Source organism: Lepisosteus oculatus, chromosome 13, assembly GCF_040954835.1.
Source record: "Lepisosteus oculatus isolate fLepOcu1 chromosome 13, fLepOcu1.hap2, whole genome shotgun sequence".
Taxonomy (NCBI): domain Eukaryota; kingdom Metazoa; phylum Chordata; class Actinopteri; order Semionotiformes; family Lepisosteidae; genus Lepisosteus; species Lepisosteus oculatus.
In genome coordinates, this window is record NC_090708.1 from 24587584 (window position 1) to 24607390 (window position 19807).

Sequence of the window (19807 nt, forward strand, 5' to 3'; positions counted from 1 at the left end):
AGTTCAGACAGGTGGCTACAATGCCTGCACATGCATTCTTTCTTGTCAGTGTCCCTGTTATTACTGTCATTGAAAAGTCAAAATATTTCAAGAATGATTCAGGCCGGCAATAGCATGGGCATTTGACATACATCTATTAGCTTAAGCGATTTTGAAAAGACAAAGATTTTAATTTCACTTGCTGATGAGCACTGAAGTGAGGCAACATGGTGATAGAATGGTTAGCATTGCTGCCTCGTACAGTAGCACTGGGGTGTTGAGCTCGATTCCCGGGATGCTACGTATCTTTGTGGAATATTCACGCTCTCCCAGTGTTCACGTGGGTTTTCCTCCTGGTACTTTGGTTTCCTCCCACAATCCAAACAACTACTGGTAAGTGAATTGGTCTCTGGTAAAATTAACCATGGTGAGAGTGTATACTGTATGTGTCTGTGTTTGTATTTGTGTGTGTGTCCTGTAATGGCCTAGCATCCTGTCCAGGGTGTATCCTGCCTTGTGCCTGTTGCTTGGTGGGATAGGCTCTGTCTGCCCTGTGAGTCTGAATTGGATAAAGCAGTTATAAAATGGATAGATGGATAACCACTGAAGTAGAACTGTTTGTACTCTGAGTAAGCAGAAGAAAAACTTATTCATTAATGCCTTATTAATGACTGCAGCTCATAATTGTAACTGATTGTGGCATATTCTTACACACAAAATGTATGATAATTATTTAAAGCGATACTATATATCTGATGTATATGGGAGGGAATGTTGTGCGGATGCTTGTTTTCTTGAGAAATCTGTGACTGTATCTGCTTATACGGTACACAGTACTGTGTGCACACAGCATGTGTGTTTAAAAGTTTAGAAAGATGCACACATACCGTACAACTTCATAAAACAAACAGCATTGTTCCTTGGAATAGTGCTTCAGAAGACCTTGGAACAACACGTACTGGCTATTTTTTACTAAAGAGAAATAGAATAATAAATACAGTAAATGGCTTCTTCTCAGTTGTGATCTTTCTGAAGGTCTATTGGAAACTTTAGTCATTTTGTGAAAAATGAGGTAGTCTTGAACACAGGGAGGCTGCAGGCTTATGTTAAATATTCAAAAATGTTCAACAGGCATATCATTACATTTATTAAATACATAATATTAAAGGAGGCAAAAAAATTGCAAACAGACCTTACCAAACCAAATTTTAATGTTTCTGCTTTCTCAGTTTTGATGATGATTGCAGGATGTAAAAAACATCTTGCCTTTAGTGAGAGATGGTACAGTATTATGGTATATCAATGGGTAACATGTTATAATAAGGATTGAACTAAAACATGCAGGCTGAAGCTGCAGTTGTGTAGGCACAGTGACAGTGTATGTCTGTTGGTCTGATGAGATACTGTATCTACACGTTTATAATCTGGATATGCCCAAGTTGGCACAGTAATTTTCTGCATGTGCTAATTGTGAATTCTAATTAGCGATGCTGGAAAAAGAAGACATGCTGGTGTGATTGTGCTACTGGGTTCTCACTGACAGATAAAGAGCAATCAACACATTCATACTGGTGGATAATATGAGAGAGGGTAAAAATGGTGTTCAGAATTCTTCTGCTTTAACACTTTGCAAGCTGCCTGTAACAATGACCACAAAGAGTTGTAGGGTGCTCAGAAGTATTTTTTGTGTATGCAACATAAAACATTACCTCGTATTAGCACAGACCAAGTAACTAGCTCTGCTCTTCTCACATGGAAACGATATTTGAGTTACAGAGTGTAATTCCTTAACCTGAGATGATTTCAGGAAGACTAAAGCAAAGGGCCTTATGGCCTTAAGCTACCTTTGATACTAGACTGACCTGTTTCTGAACAAGAAGATAGACTTTCTGGAGTCTGTGATGGGTTTTAGAGATGAAAGCAGAATGGCCCTACATTACTGTGTCTCTGAGTCTGAGTTACATTTGCTCATAAGTCTTTATTCAACAAGTGAAAGACAGCACAGTTAGTTGTCTATTAAGACAGCTGGATTTGTCTGGCCAGGACGAGGCCTATAGAATCCTAGGTTACCTCCTTGTTAATTCAATCCTAGTATACAGTACTCAATCCATGGTCTTCCCAATCTGTTACAATGCAGTATCTTGGTACAAGCAGCACCTTGATTGTTACATTGTTTCTGCTAATTATCAATTAATAAATAAGAAGTGTTTCACAGAGACAAATACCAGAAAGGCTTAGCCATACTGGATTAGAGAGTTGAATGCAAATAATTTAGAAGTGCCTTAAGGACAACTGGAGTGTTTGCAAAAGTGAAAGTGACATCTGTTTAAGAAAGACTTGCTACCTAAAAATTAAACATTTCCTTTTTTGTTGTGCAGCTTGAAAGGTGCTAGCCAATAAAATATGTTACATATTGACACTCTGCAACATCAAATACATGTCCACACAGTGAGATAAAAAATGAATTTCTCTGATTTAAATGAATACATTTTTATTCATATCCCTGGTCTTATTATACAGTGTGTATTATGTATTATATTATGTGTTTTGTATGCACAATCATACATACAGTATGCAACAAATAAACAGCTGTGTCCTGTGTTTTAATGGTACAACACTTTTCAGTGCTTTTCAAAGACACTTTATAATTTATGACTGATAGATTAGATCTCTAAATGTGCAAATAATTAAGTACACAGAGATGGTTCAAATGCTCACATATGAAATGATGCATGAATATGTTCATTTTTCAAAGGGAGGTGAGAGCTCTTGGTGGTCTAGATACAGTAGGAAGCTTGAGAAAACATATGTGCTGTGACAGCTCATCTAGTAGGCTATGTCAAATAGCAATGCATAGGCAGAACTATAGTATGTGTTTATTGTCAGTGTTTTTGATTGTTTCCAGATCATGTTTGACATGGAATGACTGACTTCTTTTTGTTTGATGCGTGCTTCTCTGTTCCTGTATGGATGCATCTTACAAATAAACAATCTGAAGAAAATATGTTCTTTCTAGTCCTCAGCTTTGATTTTCTTTAAATCATCGGGAAACAGGAGTAAAAGAAATGTGGTTAACATTATTCGTTAATAGACATGGAGGTACAGTAATTATGCCAGAAAGACCAGCCTTTTCAACTAAATCCTGTTGCTTTCAGCTTGAACACAAAATCTATTTGTTTACACTCTTTTTCCTTCATTCAATGCATACAATATAAAAACAGTTCAAACGTGATAAATAACTAGAGCTTCTGTAGTTGCTCAAAAAACAAAAGATGATTTAAAATAACCCTGACTATATTTTACTCTCCTAGACAGTATAATGAGATATTTATAGTAAATCCCATATTTTCTTCTTATTAAAACTACACTACTGTCGTACTGGTACTGTTAATAATGTTCATTTTAATTGTTTATGAGGAGATAACTTCTTAATTATCTTCAACTGACTGCTCTCTGATCTTTTCCACCATGAAAAGCTCCTAAAAGACACACATGCCCCAAATTGAACAACACACCAAAACTCCTTCTCTATGTATCATGTTGACTTCACCAAGGTGAGCAGGGTGCTCTGATATACATTTTACAGGCATTAAAACCCTGGTAAACCCAGTATTCACCAGTATTATACCTTGAAAAAAACTTCAAACTCCCAGTCTAACCAAGACACACATCTCTTATCTTCAAAAACATTTCAGAAAACACAAATCAATAAATTCAGAGGAATCAGGTACTATGCAGATAACATGGTCAGGAAAGGGCTCCTCACTGGCACACACAGACCAAGTGAATATAAAAGAGGTATTTTATCCTTTTTTATTCACGCTCCTGTTTAACCACTATTTCATAAGCAAAGCAACCTGTTCATAAAATTAAAACACTTGCTTGCTCTCCATACACAATTTTAATACTCATTAAAATTCAGAAAGTACTAAGCTGCTGTAACAGAGAGATTGACATTTAGAAACAAAGAACAGAAAAAATAAGTGCAGAAAATCTGAAAGCATGCCCCATTTAATTTCTGACTTCAGTGTCTTATGATACCTAATGGGTTTACATAAACCTATTGGAAAGAGAAGGAAAATGTAATATTAGCTATTCCTGTCATCAAATATGCATAAATACACAGGTTAAGCCTTATAAAGCAGCCATTACCAGTTGGAGGGCTATGTTTTTAGTGTGTTGGAACTGGGATTCCTTAAACAGTGTGTCACAGCTGTCTGAGGGTCAGTGGCTCGGGCAGGCTTGAGACTGGGTATCCTCAGAAACAAGAGTTTAGCTGGAAACCAAATCTAAACCAGCAGTAAATAAGATGATGTTAGTCTCTTGAGCATGTTACGTTTAACGCTGAACTTTACACAGCAGCTTCAGAAAACACTCCTTCCTGCGACAGCAATGTGATGGCACATTGGCACATTTGGACACCGCTTCTGAACCAGCAAGCAGGTGTCTCAGTATCTCTGCAGCTGCCCGTGCCAACAATGTGCTTGCGCTCGCGCAATACTTTCGCATTTCAAAAGATGAAAAAAACAGTGCCGAGGAAAGTCACCTTCACAGAGCCAGAGCAACCATTCCAAATGACCAATTTGTTTTCTTTTTTATTATTAGTGCTTTCCTTTCTTCTGGCATGTCAGGCGTTTTTGATCTGAGGGCAAAAAAAAAAGACTAGCTTTATGATGCCTTTTCCAATCAACATCATTGCAATTTTCCCAGGCTAGTAATTAACTTCCCGCCTAATTTGTCACACTTAATTTGAAATTGGCCTCGTGCTGATGGTGAGTGGGGCAATGGAGGCAGCTGTGGCAGTATGAGCTAGTGGCCGCTGGCAGGACCGATTTATCACTTTTGATTTAAATTCCCCTGTCAGGCATCCAGCTCTTTATGAGCTGTGACTGGCATTTATGAATTCCAAAACAAGAGTGAGAGAACGAGTCAAGAGTTTCTGAATTTTTCACCCACAATCAATAACAGTACACTGGATTATTCTGATTCCTGGTCCTGAAAGAAAGAAGCCCTTGCAAGGGAAACTACCCCCAACACATATGTTTCCTCTGAAATTACTTTTTAAATTGTTTCAGGCAAGTCGAGTAATCAGATCCAATCATTTCAAATGGTTGGTACTGTTTGAAAATACATTTCATTAACCAGAATAACATTGCTTCAGATCAGTCAGGGCTCAGTAGGCACGGCATCTGACAGGCGTGTCACTTTGATTTCTATTAAGTGGAGAAATTAAGTGGAGGTCTCTGTGATGTGCCATGGTAAACTGGCACACCGGGTGAAGTTATTGCTTGTGGAACAGTAAAAGCTTGAGTCCTGCCTGCTGCAAGCTGCCAGTCTTCAGGGGGCCTACCCAGATTGTTTCAACATTGCCATGGAGGGACAACCAAAGCAAGTTGGCCAGGTTTGGCTCTCACTTTCCCTACTGGGATTTGATTCTGGTTGCTCATGGGCTCTGAGCATGCATAGCATCCCTCTCTACAGCGCCACGCCAAAAGACCAGGTACTCTGATCCAACAGAGTTTTTACACTGTTTAATATAGGTTGCACATGTGTAACGGGCTCATTGCACTGAGCCCCAGCTAAACATGCCTATCATGTAACTGGGCAGATACCCAAGGTTAAGCCGAATCCCACCAATTTTGTTTTACTTTCTTGAGGCCAAATGTTCAAGAAAGTCACAAGTTAAGATTCACAGCTATGTATAACAACACATCGAATAAGATTGGAATTTGTCACTTTATGTAATCTCTGTTTTCACACCATCCACTATCTCCAGTAATTCCTAATTTATTTTGTTCTTTATCTTGCCAAAATAACATCTAAATTTGCAATGTGAACAGCGTTGCTTTTACCTCTACAGCAATGCTGCAGAAAAAACGCAAGCAATTATTGTGTGCAACACCAAAGATGCTGAAAGGGTAATGCACTGCATACATAAATTTTAAACAAATAACTTCCAGCGTTGTAGAAAAGCAAGGCCTTTCATAAAGAAATTGCTTTGCCTAATTCTATTACTGCATGTAGCAGTTTCAAGGCTAGGCTTTCCAGGCATTTAAATTTCCAATGCCATGGGTATGTTCAGAATCAGGTGCTTGTTATTTCATTGTATTTGATGTATTCGTGATAGTTGAGATTGACCTTTACCTTTTAAGGATATCTTGTGTGAATGTACAATTCCTACCCACAGCGATGACAAGCATGAGATAGATAGGAGCCTATAAGGCGTGATAAACTGTGACATAAAATACTGCCTTTGGTATGTTAAATAATGCCATTTTTACACTTGTCAAGGGAAGGAAGACGGTGCAAAAGAGGTTACCATTGCATTGTACAAGGCTGCTTGGTTATGCAAGCATGTGTGACAACTTTATTTTTCTTTTATTCACTTTGTTTCAGAATGAGTCACTTAGGAGCTTTAAAGCACTGGGGGTTGACAGACTGGCTGTTATATAAGGTTTCTTGAGTTCATGCACTCTATTTACTAAACTTCTGTGTTGCTTAGATCTGTTATGGTACTAAGCCCTAAAAACTTAAAGACACTGTTCTTTTCCAGTTGAACTTGAAATCTTTTTTCAAATGTGGTTTATTAATCCCTGTGTAGCAGGAAGGAACAGGGTAGTGAGAGTATTGACATGGAGAATGTGCAATAGCAGCCATTTAGTTTTGTAGATCCTATACGCATAATGTATACGGCATCTTGAAAAAGTATTCACCCCTTTCCAATTAGATTATGTTGGGTTGAAATACAAATTATTTTTACACATTGTTTATAGGGAATGTTTTTACTAAGAACGTGAAAGCTCAAACTGAACACTTTTATGGGTGAAGTTCAGTTTACTGAATCTAAAGTAGTTGAAGAAAAAGCAGGTAAAGCAAACCACCTGAATGAATGACTACCACCCAGTAGTGCTCACTTTTGTGTCTATAAAGTACTTGGAAAGGCAAGTAATGTCTCACAAGAACTGCACTGTTCCAGTAGACCCACTCCAGTTTGTATATCAAACTAACATGACAATGATACATCTCTCTAGCCCTACACATGGTCCTAGAACAGACGAGACACCTACTATACGTCAGAAGGCTTTTTATTCATTAAAGCTTTGCCTTCAACATAATTGTTTCTCCCCAGCTGGTCTTGAAAAGGAAGGATCAGGGCCTATGGAACTCCATGTGCAACTGGATACAGGATTTCCTAATGGGAAGACCAAAGGTGGTAAAGATAGGAAACAAAATCTCATCCACATGACTCTGAACACAGTGCCAGACTGTACTCACTTACTGTATCACTTATGACTGTTCAGCTAAATGTAACTCGGCTGGAAAGTAATAATGATGAGTCTGCAGGCAGGAATGAGATGGCTGATCTGAGGCAATGGTTTTGTGACAACAACCTATCACTGAGAAGTGAGAGAAACCATGTCACCAAGACAAAAGATCTGATCGTGAACTTCAGAAGACTCAGAAAGAATAACACTCTGATCAGTATCGATGGTGCATTTGGTGAGGCGTGTGATGTTAGCTGGTATTGATGATGTTGCTACTCGCAACTGGTTTTCCAGGTTTGCGTCGGTCAGTCTGGAGCCCAGTCGATCAAACAGCCACTTGCTATCATTGAGTTCCCTGAGAGGTTTTCCCTTCATCTCCATGAACTGCTTGACTTCATCCCACAGTTCGTAAAACACAGTGTGTTAACACTTTCGCAACATGTACACTCCCAGCCTGCCTGGCACTGACTGCCCTCTGAGTCACCGCAATACAAGCAGATGGGCCACAGGCAGCCGGCGAGAAGCATGCGTGTCTGTCCCGTCATGTACTCGTATGTGTCCTGTCTATCCCGTAATGGACGTTCCTTGCTTGTCCCTCAAATTTACGTTATTATTATGATTCACTTAATATAAATTTATGTTGCTATGAAAAGAGCTTCTAGATTTATTGAATTTCAAGTCCCGCCTGCATAGGGCTGGGCGATATGGCCAAAAACATTATCACAATAAAAATTTTGTATCGGTTGATATCGATAATTATGTCAAATCGATAGATGTCAAATCATTATTTCTTTCAAGTTTAAAGGCAGATTTTTTTCTCCTGAGTGAAAGTTGAAGAAACCAGACAGTTAATTGGTGAATTAAACAACTCTTTATTTTAAGAACATAACACTTGCCAAACAGCAGAAACATTAAACAAATCTGTTAGCTGCCCGATCTGCAACACGCACGCGCACTCGCGCAGTATTTAGTGCGCATGCGCGTATCATGCGTAAAGCATGAACATTTATCGAACTTTTGTTAAAATTATATATAGGAAAATGATATTGCGATTATTATACTGCCTTTGCAGGGCCAGACCAAATGATTTCACGGGCCGTATACGGCCCGCGGGCCGGACGTTCTCCACCCCTGTTCTAAGGCATCTGAAAGGATGTGGGACGAGTAAGAAAACGCACTTGAGTTTATCGTTGCACCACACCACAGAGTGTGTAATGACTGGTGGCATCACTGTATGGTATGGCAACACAAACACACAGGGCAGGAAGGTCATACAGAGGGTTGAGACGTGCAAAAAAACAAAAGATCTGACATATCAGCAATTGAAGAGATCTATATCGACCATTGTCAAAATAAAGCCTGTGCCATAATAAGAGGATTATAAATATCACAGACATGTACCGTTCTCACCTCTATAGTCTGGCAGGCAGTACCGCAGCATCAATACAGAGACCACCAGGTTTCTAAAACAGTTTTTATCCCCAAGCGATATGTGTCTTGAATGGCCAATAGTTGCAAACTGACTGACTACTAGCCACTACCACCAAGTGTTTAATTTTGCTTTTTGCACTGAATACTACACATTTTTTGTTTATTATTTTGCATTGTAAAATATACTGCACTGTATATTGCATGTTGTATTTTACACTGGAAGGTACTGTCTTTGCACTACTTGCCTACCGCTTTAATTTACTGCTGTCTTCACCTGCCTGTACACTGAGAGAATAAGCATGAACAAGACATCTGATGCACTTGTTACAAATGGCAAATAAACTAGGAACTCGAACTTGAGAAATGCTTGGGAAGCAGCTATACCTCAGAGGACAGGGCTAAAGTCCACTAATGCCATGTCACTGAAACAAAGTTGCAAGAGGCCTGCTGACTGCAATTGGAGTATGAGCAATTCTATTGCAATAAAGGCTACAAACAAGAGGAGGCCATTCAGCCCATCTAGCTTGTTTTGTACTCAGCAGTCAATTTATCTGAGGATCTTATCCAGCTGTTTCCGGAGTTATGATATCAGCTTCAACAACATGACTGGATAGCTTGCTCTATGAACAACCCTGATTTATTTGTCTGATGTTTGTATCCAAAGTGATTTGAACATGCCAGCAGCCATATCACCCTGCATCTCACAACTGGCAAACAAATGAAGCTCAGGAGGTGTGAGCCTGGTCAGTACCTGCATGGGAGACCTCCTGGGAAAAACTAAGGTTGCTGCTGGAAGAGGTGTTAGTGGGGCCAGCAGGGGGCGCTCACCCTGTGGTCTATGTGGGTCCTAATGCCCCAGTATAGTGATGGGGACACTATACTGTAAAAAAGGCGTCGTCCTTCGGATGAGACACAAAACGAGGTCAAGACTTTCTGTGGTCATTAAAAATCCCAGGGCGTTTCTTGAAAAGAGTAGGGGTGTCTGGGGATGCTTGGTCACCTTGAAGTACCTTGGTCAAGGGCACAACTGCAGGGTTTTACCTGTGAACTGATTACACAAACTTCCAGTCCAGAACTCTAATCATGCAGTTCCCCATATAATATTTTAATTTTAATTAGTACTTATAATTCAGGCAAAGTATAATCTGAAGGGAACATACATGTGACATTTGCAAGTAAGGTTTCTCTAGGTAGTTTCCCTTTGAAATCATACTTTCCACACTGAACTTTTCTGAGATTTTCCATATACAATTCAGAAACAAACCAGTGTGCATAAGAAAATACTCCAAGGACTCTTACCTGTACAGGAACTGGATGCAATTATTAATAAACATGGAGCCACCTCCAGTTTATTCTTGTAACAGAATCAGTATTAAATTGAGCTTCAATATATCTATGCTTACACCACGAGATTACACAAAAACACACAGACATGATACTTCTGAAGATACTTCTGATTTACTTCTGAAGAGTAAATACTATACAGATAGGGTGTTCCAATCAGGAAAGAATCTAAATGTAAGAAAAAAAACACTTTTTTTCCAGATTATATTCAGGAATTTCCTTCCTTACACTTTTATTTTATGCCTGTAAAACCTCTCACCTGAAAATGCATAATTAAAAAAAGGTGTCTTCAGAACATGCTAATTTATTCATTAAAGAAAAACTTTCATGGATTGGAGAACTCTATCTGTCCTTAATTGCTTCAGTGACATGCACAATTATCCAGCTGCTTCTAATGATTAAAGAAATACTTCTAATTCATGCCACAGCCCCCCTCCACCAAACCACCTATTCCCACCCCCCACTCTGTCTTTCTCTCCTGCTCTCTCATATACACACTCTCATGCTAACTCTCTCCCTCTATTTCCCTCCAAGGCATTCATTCTTAGGACCCCGTTCTGGGATTTGCTCTTCGTATCAAGACTCTCAACATTCAATTAACTTTCTGGATTCACGGCTGCCGAATCACCTCTGGCTTGTCAATCAAAGTCGTACAGAGGCATGATGGTAGATGCTGTTGGAGAAGCCCCCTCTATGTTCTCATCCCTGGACCCTGAAGAGACTAACCTGGAGCCTGGATCTCCTGGAGCCTGCTCCTGTAACATGGGACACACTAGGGGTCTAGGCCATCAACTCGACAGAACTAATCACAGTTACAATTGTGACAAACAACCAACAATAAAAACTACATCTGACACTTGGGATGTGATAGAGACACAGAAATTAGGATCTGCTTTTCTGTGGAGCTTTTTTTTTGCTTTTGTGCTTTCGAGTAATTACTGTATTCCTAAGTGTCTACTTTATTTTATCCTTCAACAATTCACTGTTGTACCTTCCCGGGTAGATAAGGGCTGTTTTTTATTTTTTTTTCCATTCTCCAGAGGTAGCTCGAGATGCTTCAAGCTTGCTTACACCTTGAAACTTCTTTCCAGGCTGTTTATTCCACAATTGGTCAGAGTGTTACCGTCCCGTGACTGTAACTAACTTTAAAAAGTTTCCTAATGCGCTAATCTGAATCTTCATCTCAGTTTAGAATACAAGGCATCTCTGTCAATTGCATTGCCACTGTTACCAAGTCCACTGGTACCAAGAGTAAAACATTTTGTGTCACATCATGTGTAATGAAGTCATTTGCACCTTATCCTGTTGTCGGGACAAGGCCATTATTAAACTTAGAAGTAATTAAAGATTTCTAATAACCTTTGTGCTGCCTTGATTTAGCAGTCTGGTGCCTCTCTGTGTAAGGACATAAAAATGTGGCTAAGAGCTCCCTCTGATAAGAGACAAAGTAAAGATGTATCAAAGCTAACAGTGTAATGATACAGTATATTGCGCACATGGACTCCATCAAGTCTGTACTTTGTTTTCTTCTCAAACCCACGGGTTCAAGGTCATGATCTATCACCCAGAGGAAGATCCCCCCAATTAGGATCTGTAAGGTGGGTACCAGAACCAAACCCAACAGCATCACAGCCAATCACCGACTTGTCGTATTTTGACAACAAGAACCCAACTTATTTAACTAGTTAACTGTTACCCCAAGAAGACAAACTGTGCAGAGACTGTTTTTAAAGATTTTAACTTTGGCAGAGCTGTCTGAAAGTCATTGCAAACAGCTCTGCCAATGCAAGGTTGGCTCTTTTTTTCTCTCTCTGGCCCTCGGACCCTGCCAGGACAGAAGAAGCAGCTGCCATGAACCAATCCAGCCAGCTTCATCTTAGCAGTGGGAAAACTAACTTATCTTTAAGTATAAATGTCTTTATTTAAAGTATAACTCTCAGAATTGAACTATTATTCCAAACAGATAGGATGCTTAGTTCATGATAGTACTGTATGTGCATATGTACTTGTATGTGAATATCAATGTGATGTAATAATATGAGAAAGATAGAACCTAAGATTAACACAGTAACTACACAACCGCTTCTGCACACATCAAGTCTACTAGGAAATCACCTTCCTGATGAGACCTGTTTCTGTTAGGGCTTAAACATATCTGGATGTTTAAGCATATCTTCATTTAATCAGTTAGACCAAAAGCTGGTGTGAGTTCATGTTTGAGATATTCCTCTGATGTGCAGCTTATATAGAGACTTACAGAATGTATCTACTTACACATTGATACAAAGCTGTCTTCAAAGTATTTTCATATACCAAAATAATATGGTGTTGTACAGCACATCACGTCCTTCAGGTACATCCACAAATGTCCTCTTAGTTGTAAAGGATAAAAGACTAGAGTGTGGCACTATCAAGTTGTAACCACCCTGAAGCTTCTCATTTTTAGACTTGTAGTACTGACATCTGGGCTGTCTCATTTCTTCTTTCACTAAGTTTCTATTTGCATAAGACATCATTGGCATAAAGTCTTTTAAAAGACGTTAAGTTACCATGATAAAATGCCATTCTGGATTTTCTAACAAACCAGAACTATTAATAACATTTTCCACAGTATACAGTATACTGTATACAGTACATGCCGTCTAGGAGCCATGTTTTTAAATCTACTTTTTAACATACAATTTTACTCATTTTCTTATGTGTTTGAATCAACACTGTTAATTTAATATTGAGAAATGTCTTTTGCTAACAATGTGGCTTTAATCCATATGAAATGATGCTTAAGCTTTAGCTACAATTCATAAAAAAGACTTCAGACTTCATCATGAGAAGATCTGAATGTCTTAAGAACACTAATTTCAGAAGAGCTTACTGTAAAAGAAAGCTGTGCACTCTACCTCCAAAACTCTTCAAGTCACAAAGAATCATAAACCTAATGCTTTGAGAATGGTTTCATGAATAGCAAGGTCATACTTTGTACAAATAAGAATAAGATATGGAAAGGGTATTCAAAATGCAACAAGTGCTACCAGTTCTAGTGTTTATAAGCAGTGTTTTTATTTTAAATGCCTCTTTGGATTTAAATTATTAATTATTAATGAGAATATAACAAATGTAATTTTATACAGTTCAAGTTTCTGAAGGACAATAATGCTTTTAGTCTTCTTATTTGTATTTTCATGAGCAATAAAATCTGAACATGGTGCCTTTGAAATAGAAACACCATAATCTAGTAGATACATGTATTTCTCCAGGTATTATTCTCATTTTTAAAACGGGAAAAGATTTACAGGCCAATGCATTTCGCTGTTAATCCTTGTGTGATATCAATTGTTTGCCAGTCTGTTACATATAAATATAGATTGAATACACATTCATATCTTTGTCGCAAAATAATGTGCATGTTTTAACTCAGATCAAAGCTAGGTACAGAAGTTGTGAACTGAATCATGGTCTATAAACCACAACATCATTGATATGACCTGCAGTTTTACAGGTGAAATCATCAGTATGAAACAAAATGTTAGTATAGAGCTGTCTGTAAGGTCAGTAAAACAGCACACTTATCAGATAAAATTTACTCCTTTCCATTTAAGATAATCTGAATAAAGGTGATGGACAAAAATATTACATTTTATATTACATAACCTAATTTCTGCTGCTTAAAATAAAATTGCTAGTTTCTACTAGATGTGCTTACACTTGACATTTGAAATACTGAAGTGCCCATTCTCTTTCCCTTATTTATAGACATTAGACTCAGCTTTTTGATAGATACGGTACAGCTTGTTAATCATGTACTGTACCAGCTAATTTAATCCCCTCTTCTTATATAGGGTACAACATCTGTTAAACTGATAAACTAACACAAGTTTTGCAGGATCAGATATTAGCTGGAGCATAAAGTAAGTCTGAGTGTTCTGTGATTGTGGGTGTACAGTATATGTGCATTGTTTAGGCGGTCATAATTCAGCTTTGTAACCATGCTGTCAGACATGGAATTTTACATAATCTGAATTTATATTCCAAGTACGAGCTCTTTGTGCATCTTGTATGACTTATCTGGGCAGCATAAAAAATAAATATTAAAACAAAACACAAGAGAGGAATTGCATTATAAATTGACAATTATTCATTCTTTAATATACCAACTGTTGCTAACCTTCCATTAAGTTCAGTACTAAATTCATACAAAAGTAATCATAATTTTCATTAAGGCTGCAATTCACTTTTCAAAGTACTGTACCTCAAAATGTAATAGATAAGCATAAACATCTCAAGTCAGTTCCCAATGTAATGTAGAGTAGATTCACTGGTATATTCATTTTAATACAATTAACATATCATACATTTTTTCTCATAAATAAACCAATTATGAGGCAGACCGACAGGTTTTGTATAGTGTTACTATGAAAAGACGTCCACTTTGCATTTTAATTGTACTCATTGCAAGTAGTTCTTTGACAGAACAATCTTCAAGTGTGCTTGGTCACATGACCCTACCCATTAACTCAAAAGATTGTACTCCACTGTGGAAATTACCTATTGTCTGTATGCATCAGAAAGCGTGGTAATGGTTTCACGCTAGTTTAACGTACAGTAATTGAGGTGAACACTAGGACACCAATAACTCTTATTTCAACAAACATTATAGATCATTTCAAACAGACACTCAAGGGCAGGGACAGTTACCTAATCAGTCCCAATGCTGTACTTCAAAAAATATAGTTTTTCCTCCAAAAGTAGCAACCCCTACTGTAATATCAGACAAAGCTTTTTTGATTTTCCCTCTAATTTCAATGATTTCTTATTAAAAAAGGCTACACATGCAGTATTTGAATGTGATTATGTCTCATTTCATAGTAAAACTAACCAAATATTACAGGTCTATGAGTTTTTTATTGTGTTATTTTTAACAAGTAAGCAAAAATGCTTTTTAAGTCAACTGAGACCATATTCTCATTTACAGCATTTATCTGATGACCTAATTTTCAAGCAGAATTTGACTGGACCAGAAACTGGACTGAAACACCTTGCTCCAATGTACTGTACAACACCAGAGTCCCATCATTAACTAAGCAGGCAAAAATATATTTTTTGTGTATAGGAACAAGTAATAGGTTTATTCCATGCTGAAAAAAAGAAGAAAGAGAACACAACGTTTCGGCCGTGGAGCCTTCTTCAGGTGTGGTTTTTTGTGTATATACTGTACAATTATTGTCCTCAGAGCTTGATTGGACACTAAGTCTGATGCTATGTACAGTATGTTACAGTATCTTTATGTTGTTAGCAGACTATTTTGTAATAGGGGCAAAATTTCACTGCTACCTTTCAGATGTTTTCAACACCTCTTTCATTTATGTCCCATGCCTTCAGCCAGACAGTGTTATGTGTGTCGGCACGATCATCGTGACTCACCTCCCTGGTCCGTGGTGATGGTGATGGCAGTGACCGGCCGGGGGAAGGAGCTGAACTCAGACACTCCGTTGAGGGACTCGATCTCAAAGGTGTAGTTGGCGTGGGCGGTAAAGTCCAGCACCGTGACTGAGGAGTTGGTCAGGCCCACGGGCCGTGGCACGAAGCGCAGGTCCCCACCACACAGCTCACACTCCCGGGGCCCTGGGCCACACTTCTTGCACAGGACGTTGTAGGTCAGGTCCTTCCTGCCGCCCATATCGCTGGGCGGGCTCCACTCCAGGAACAGAGAGGTCTCGTTGATGTTGAAGATGACATTCCGTGGGGGGGACGGAGGCCCTGGGAAAAGAGGATTAAGATGACATGTGTTGGATAAAAATAAATACTGATGACAACATCGGTTATGGAGGGATTGATGTGATGTACTGACAGTAAAGACCAAATAATCTGCGAGCTCCATACTCACCACATGATGACCCAGCAGCCCTGCACATTTGATAAAATATCAAAATCAAAATCAAAAATAGCAAAATCTTTTACTATGAAAAACCTTTTTCAAAACTCTGCTCCACATTGATTCTTTCCATGCAGAGAAGAGAAGTTAAAAGAAGTAGGAAACAACATGTTGTGTCAAGAAGCATACCCTCTAATTGGGTAGTTGTAAGCAGCGGTGTACCACAGGGTTCTGTCTTAGGTCCATTGCTCTTCCTGATCTATGTACAGTCTATCAATAGTTCCTGATTCTGATAAACAGTAGTTAGCAAACTAACTAGGTTTGCAAATGATGCAAACTAAGGAAGGGTGGCAAAATAAAAATGGCATCAAGTAAATGATAAAATGTTGAATTGAAAGTCATGGATGGACTTTGCCAATGAAATTTAACAAAGTGATCCATACTGGAAGTAGAAACACACACAGCACACTTTGCATGGGTGATTGAGGGCTGCAGGAAGCTACACACAAAAGGGATAATGATTATCAGTTGTCCTCAACAAGGCAACGAGGAGCAGGAGAAAAAAAAATCACACAATGTTTGGATACACTTCAAAAATTGTGGGAAATTTAAATCAAGGGAAGTCATGTTCACGGTTTATAATGCTTTAGTAAAATCTCATTTATAATTTTGTGTTATGATTTACTGCAGTTGCCATACCACAAAAATATATTAAAGCCTTAGAAGGAGTTAAATGAAAAGCAAAAAGAATGATTCCTCGTGTCAGGGGATAATTATATAAGGACAGGTTAAAGAAGCTAAACCTCTTCAGACTAGAGCAAAGGCGATTAAGTGGCGATTTGATCCAAGTATTGTATATGAAGTCTTAAATTGTATAAATTAGGTCAACACAGCAAACTATTTCACACTCGGCAGTGAAATGAAAACACGGTGTCACAATTTGAAATTGAAAATGGAATTCATTTAGGATGGAGAATAGGAAATGCTGGACTCTATTAAGAAATGTCTGCATAAAAGTTTAGATTCACTTAGTTATGGTGTTGAGACAAAGCTTGTGAATGCCAATATGATTATGGGCATTACAATTTCTAACCTTGATAGCCTTGTTCAACTTAAAACTGCTATTTCTTAAATAACCAAATGGGTATATACTGTATTTACAAAAGCTTTGTACTGTAAATATCTTTTATTTACTCAGGAACAAGTAATAGGTTTATTCCATGCTGAAAAAAAGAAAAAACTGAACACAACATTTCGGTCGTGGAGCCTTCTTCAGGTGTGAGAGAGACAGGGAAGTAGGCAAAGGTAAAGTAGCGGGAGAACAAAGGTGAGAGAAGGTTCTTAATGACAGACTACTGTTCTTTTAAATTTTCTCCATTCATTGGAAGTTACATTTCACAGCTCTCTGCACCCATTCTGACTTCACACCTTTTGATTGGCCTCTCTTTCTGTCCCCTGCTCCCGCCTCTCACTCCTCCTCCCTCCCAACCTTTGTTCTCCCGCTAATTTACCTTTGCCTACTGCCCTGTCTCTCTCACACCTGAAGAAGGCTTCACGGCCAAAACGTTGTATTCTCTTTCTTCTTTTTTTCAGCATGGAATAAACCTATTACTTGTTCCTTTGCAGCTTACGCAGCTACCCACCTGAACTATTTTATTTACTCTATGACTCTACTTTTAGTACTTTTTATGTACATACTGTATGTTTTTTCAGTGAAATGTTATATAAAAGAGATAATAAGGCCAGTGTTTTGGAAAGGTTTGCCCCTTGAATCTGGAAACCTAGTGCACATTATACAAAAGGTGACCTTTAACCTTACAATTGTACCACTTGGGCTCGTAATGAAGTTATCAGACACCTGAGCATCTTAACCACATAGTCCCCTTCCCTTATAATTTCCCATATATGCACTGAATGGGAACTGAAACACAATTGTCAGGTAACGTCTCTCTCAAACAGTCAGGAATCCATAAAGTGTCTATCTAGGATCTAGGAGTCAGGTGACAGGTCATTCTTTTACTTTATCTCAGGCTCTGAGGAGGATGTAAAGTGCTCTGTCCAGGAGAATCAAGGAAGGCGCATAATAGCTTCTCTACTAACACGTCACATGAATGAAAATGATTTTATTGCTTTTAGAAAATGAACAGAGCACTTGCATTAGACAGAACCTACAATTTACTGCTACAGTATTAGACTATTTGGTATAGACAACCCATGTTTGCATTGGTTTCCTCTAGGTGCTCTGGCTCCCTTCCACTGTCCAGAGACATACTGGCCAGTTAATTGGCATTTGGGAAAATTGGCCCTGGTGTGAGTTTGTGCCTGTGTTTGTGTGCCCTGCAATGGATTGGCATCCCATCCAATGTGTATCCTGCCTTGGATACACATTGGATAGGCTCTGGCTCCCCTGCTACCCTGTATTGGATAAAGCAGTTAGAAAATGGATGGATGGAACTGTATGCCCAACCTTAATATACTTTTCAACTCAAGTGACGACTAGGTGGTGCTCCATATAAATCCTTTGAGACAGAGGATCTCTTTGCCCAGGGCAGGTAGGAAGTACTAGGAGGCAGAGAAGTACCTGAAATTAGTGGAGCATCATTTAACAAACATTTTCAAAAATATTATTCTCCCCTTTGCTGAAACTAATTAAAAATTGAAGCCTCAATTAAACAAGAAAATAAATTAAGCCTCTGAATGCAATTAGGATAAGGGCTTAATTAAAAGTGAATTGTACTGAATCCTGAAGTAGTATAAGAGATATATATGGCTGTTCTAATTACAGGCGATTTAATATTTAAATTGGTTGGAATGCTTAATTGTAATCATTGGATTAATTTCACTTAATTGGATACCTCATTGTGCAGTTCTCAATAGATGTAGTGGCAGAGTGTCCTTTGTAAGCAAAAGGTCACACTAAACCAAAGAGACACATTTATTTTGCAATTTAGAAGCCGAGCTCTTCTTCTCCTAGTAATGATGGTGCTTTTAAACAAACACGCACAAGCTCCTTAAAAAGGACTAGATGCCTTAATGAAAGCTCTTCAGACACAAAGTGAGAAAACTGTGCCGGAGAAAGATCCCCACAGTGTGTCTGATCTTTCCAATAGGCTAATCATGCATTTTTGTCATTGCTGCTTGACAGAGATCTCTATCGAGAATATAACCAGTGCTACCACTTCAGGATATCAGATAATCTAAATGGATTTGACATCTGTCATATTGAGAAAAAGACATGCTTCTTCAGGCCAACAAGTTTAATGTTTCTCCCAAAGCTTCTTTTCCTGCAACTTCTGACGTCCCCAGTGCAGACAGGTTTGAAAACAAACATGATAAAAGCCATCTGAAAAGCCAGACGCTCCTCATCAATTTTATAGACATGTTCTTACTGCTAAAGTTCATCACATCTGGCTTATTTTTCATAATTTCGACTTGCTGAATTTCATTGAGCAAAAATTATTTTATCAAACATATAATTTTAAACATTTGTTTTAGGGAATTTTTAAAAATGTAAGTCTGAATACTTTTTCTTACTGTGGTAGTAAAAGATACCGCAATTCACATATGATCACACTTCAGGCCAAGTATCATTTCCCTAGAGCACATCTTACTGGGCATATAGGGGGTAAACTGTAAAAATAGTCTTACGCAAACCAAATAATTCACATTCATCTAGTGTGCTTTGTGCCTGAAGGATGAAAAAGAAGCTGCTGGCTGCCAATCACTCTCGAGAGCGAAGTAATAAGCCCTCTAGCATCCATCTGTTCACAGCCAGACCCATAAGCCACAGTGACTGGAAGTCTGTTCAGCAATGGCCTCTGCTTTGTCTCTGCCCTGCTGCATCTGAAGTACAACAGGCTGCCCGTATTAAAAGCATCATGTCATCTATAAATAACCTTTACTCAAGATCACAGAGCAC

At 38.5% G+C, this 19807-nt stretch overlaps 1 protein-coding gene across 1 annotated transcript in view; it reads right to left on the bottom strand.

Moving 5' to 3' along the window:
- epha6 (eph receptor A6) overlaps positions 1 to 19807 on the bottom strand; it is a 280518-nt gene that overhangs the window by 79836 nt on the left and 180875 nt on the right. The window contains exon 5 of the mRNA XM_069197241.1: positions 15438 to 15773. Coding sequence (XP_069053342.1) covers positions 15438 to 15773 — 336 coding nt within the window. The remainder of the gene's footprint in view (positions 1 to 15437; positions 15774 to 19807) is intronic.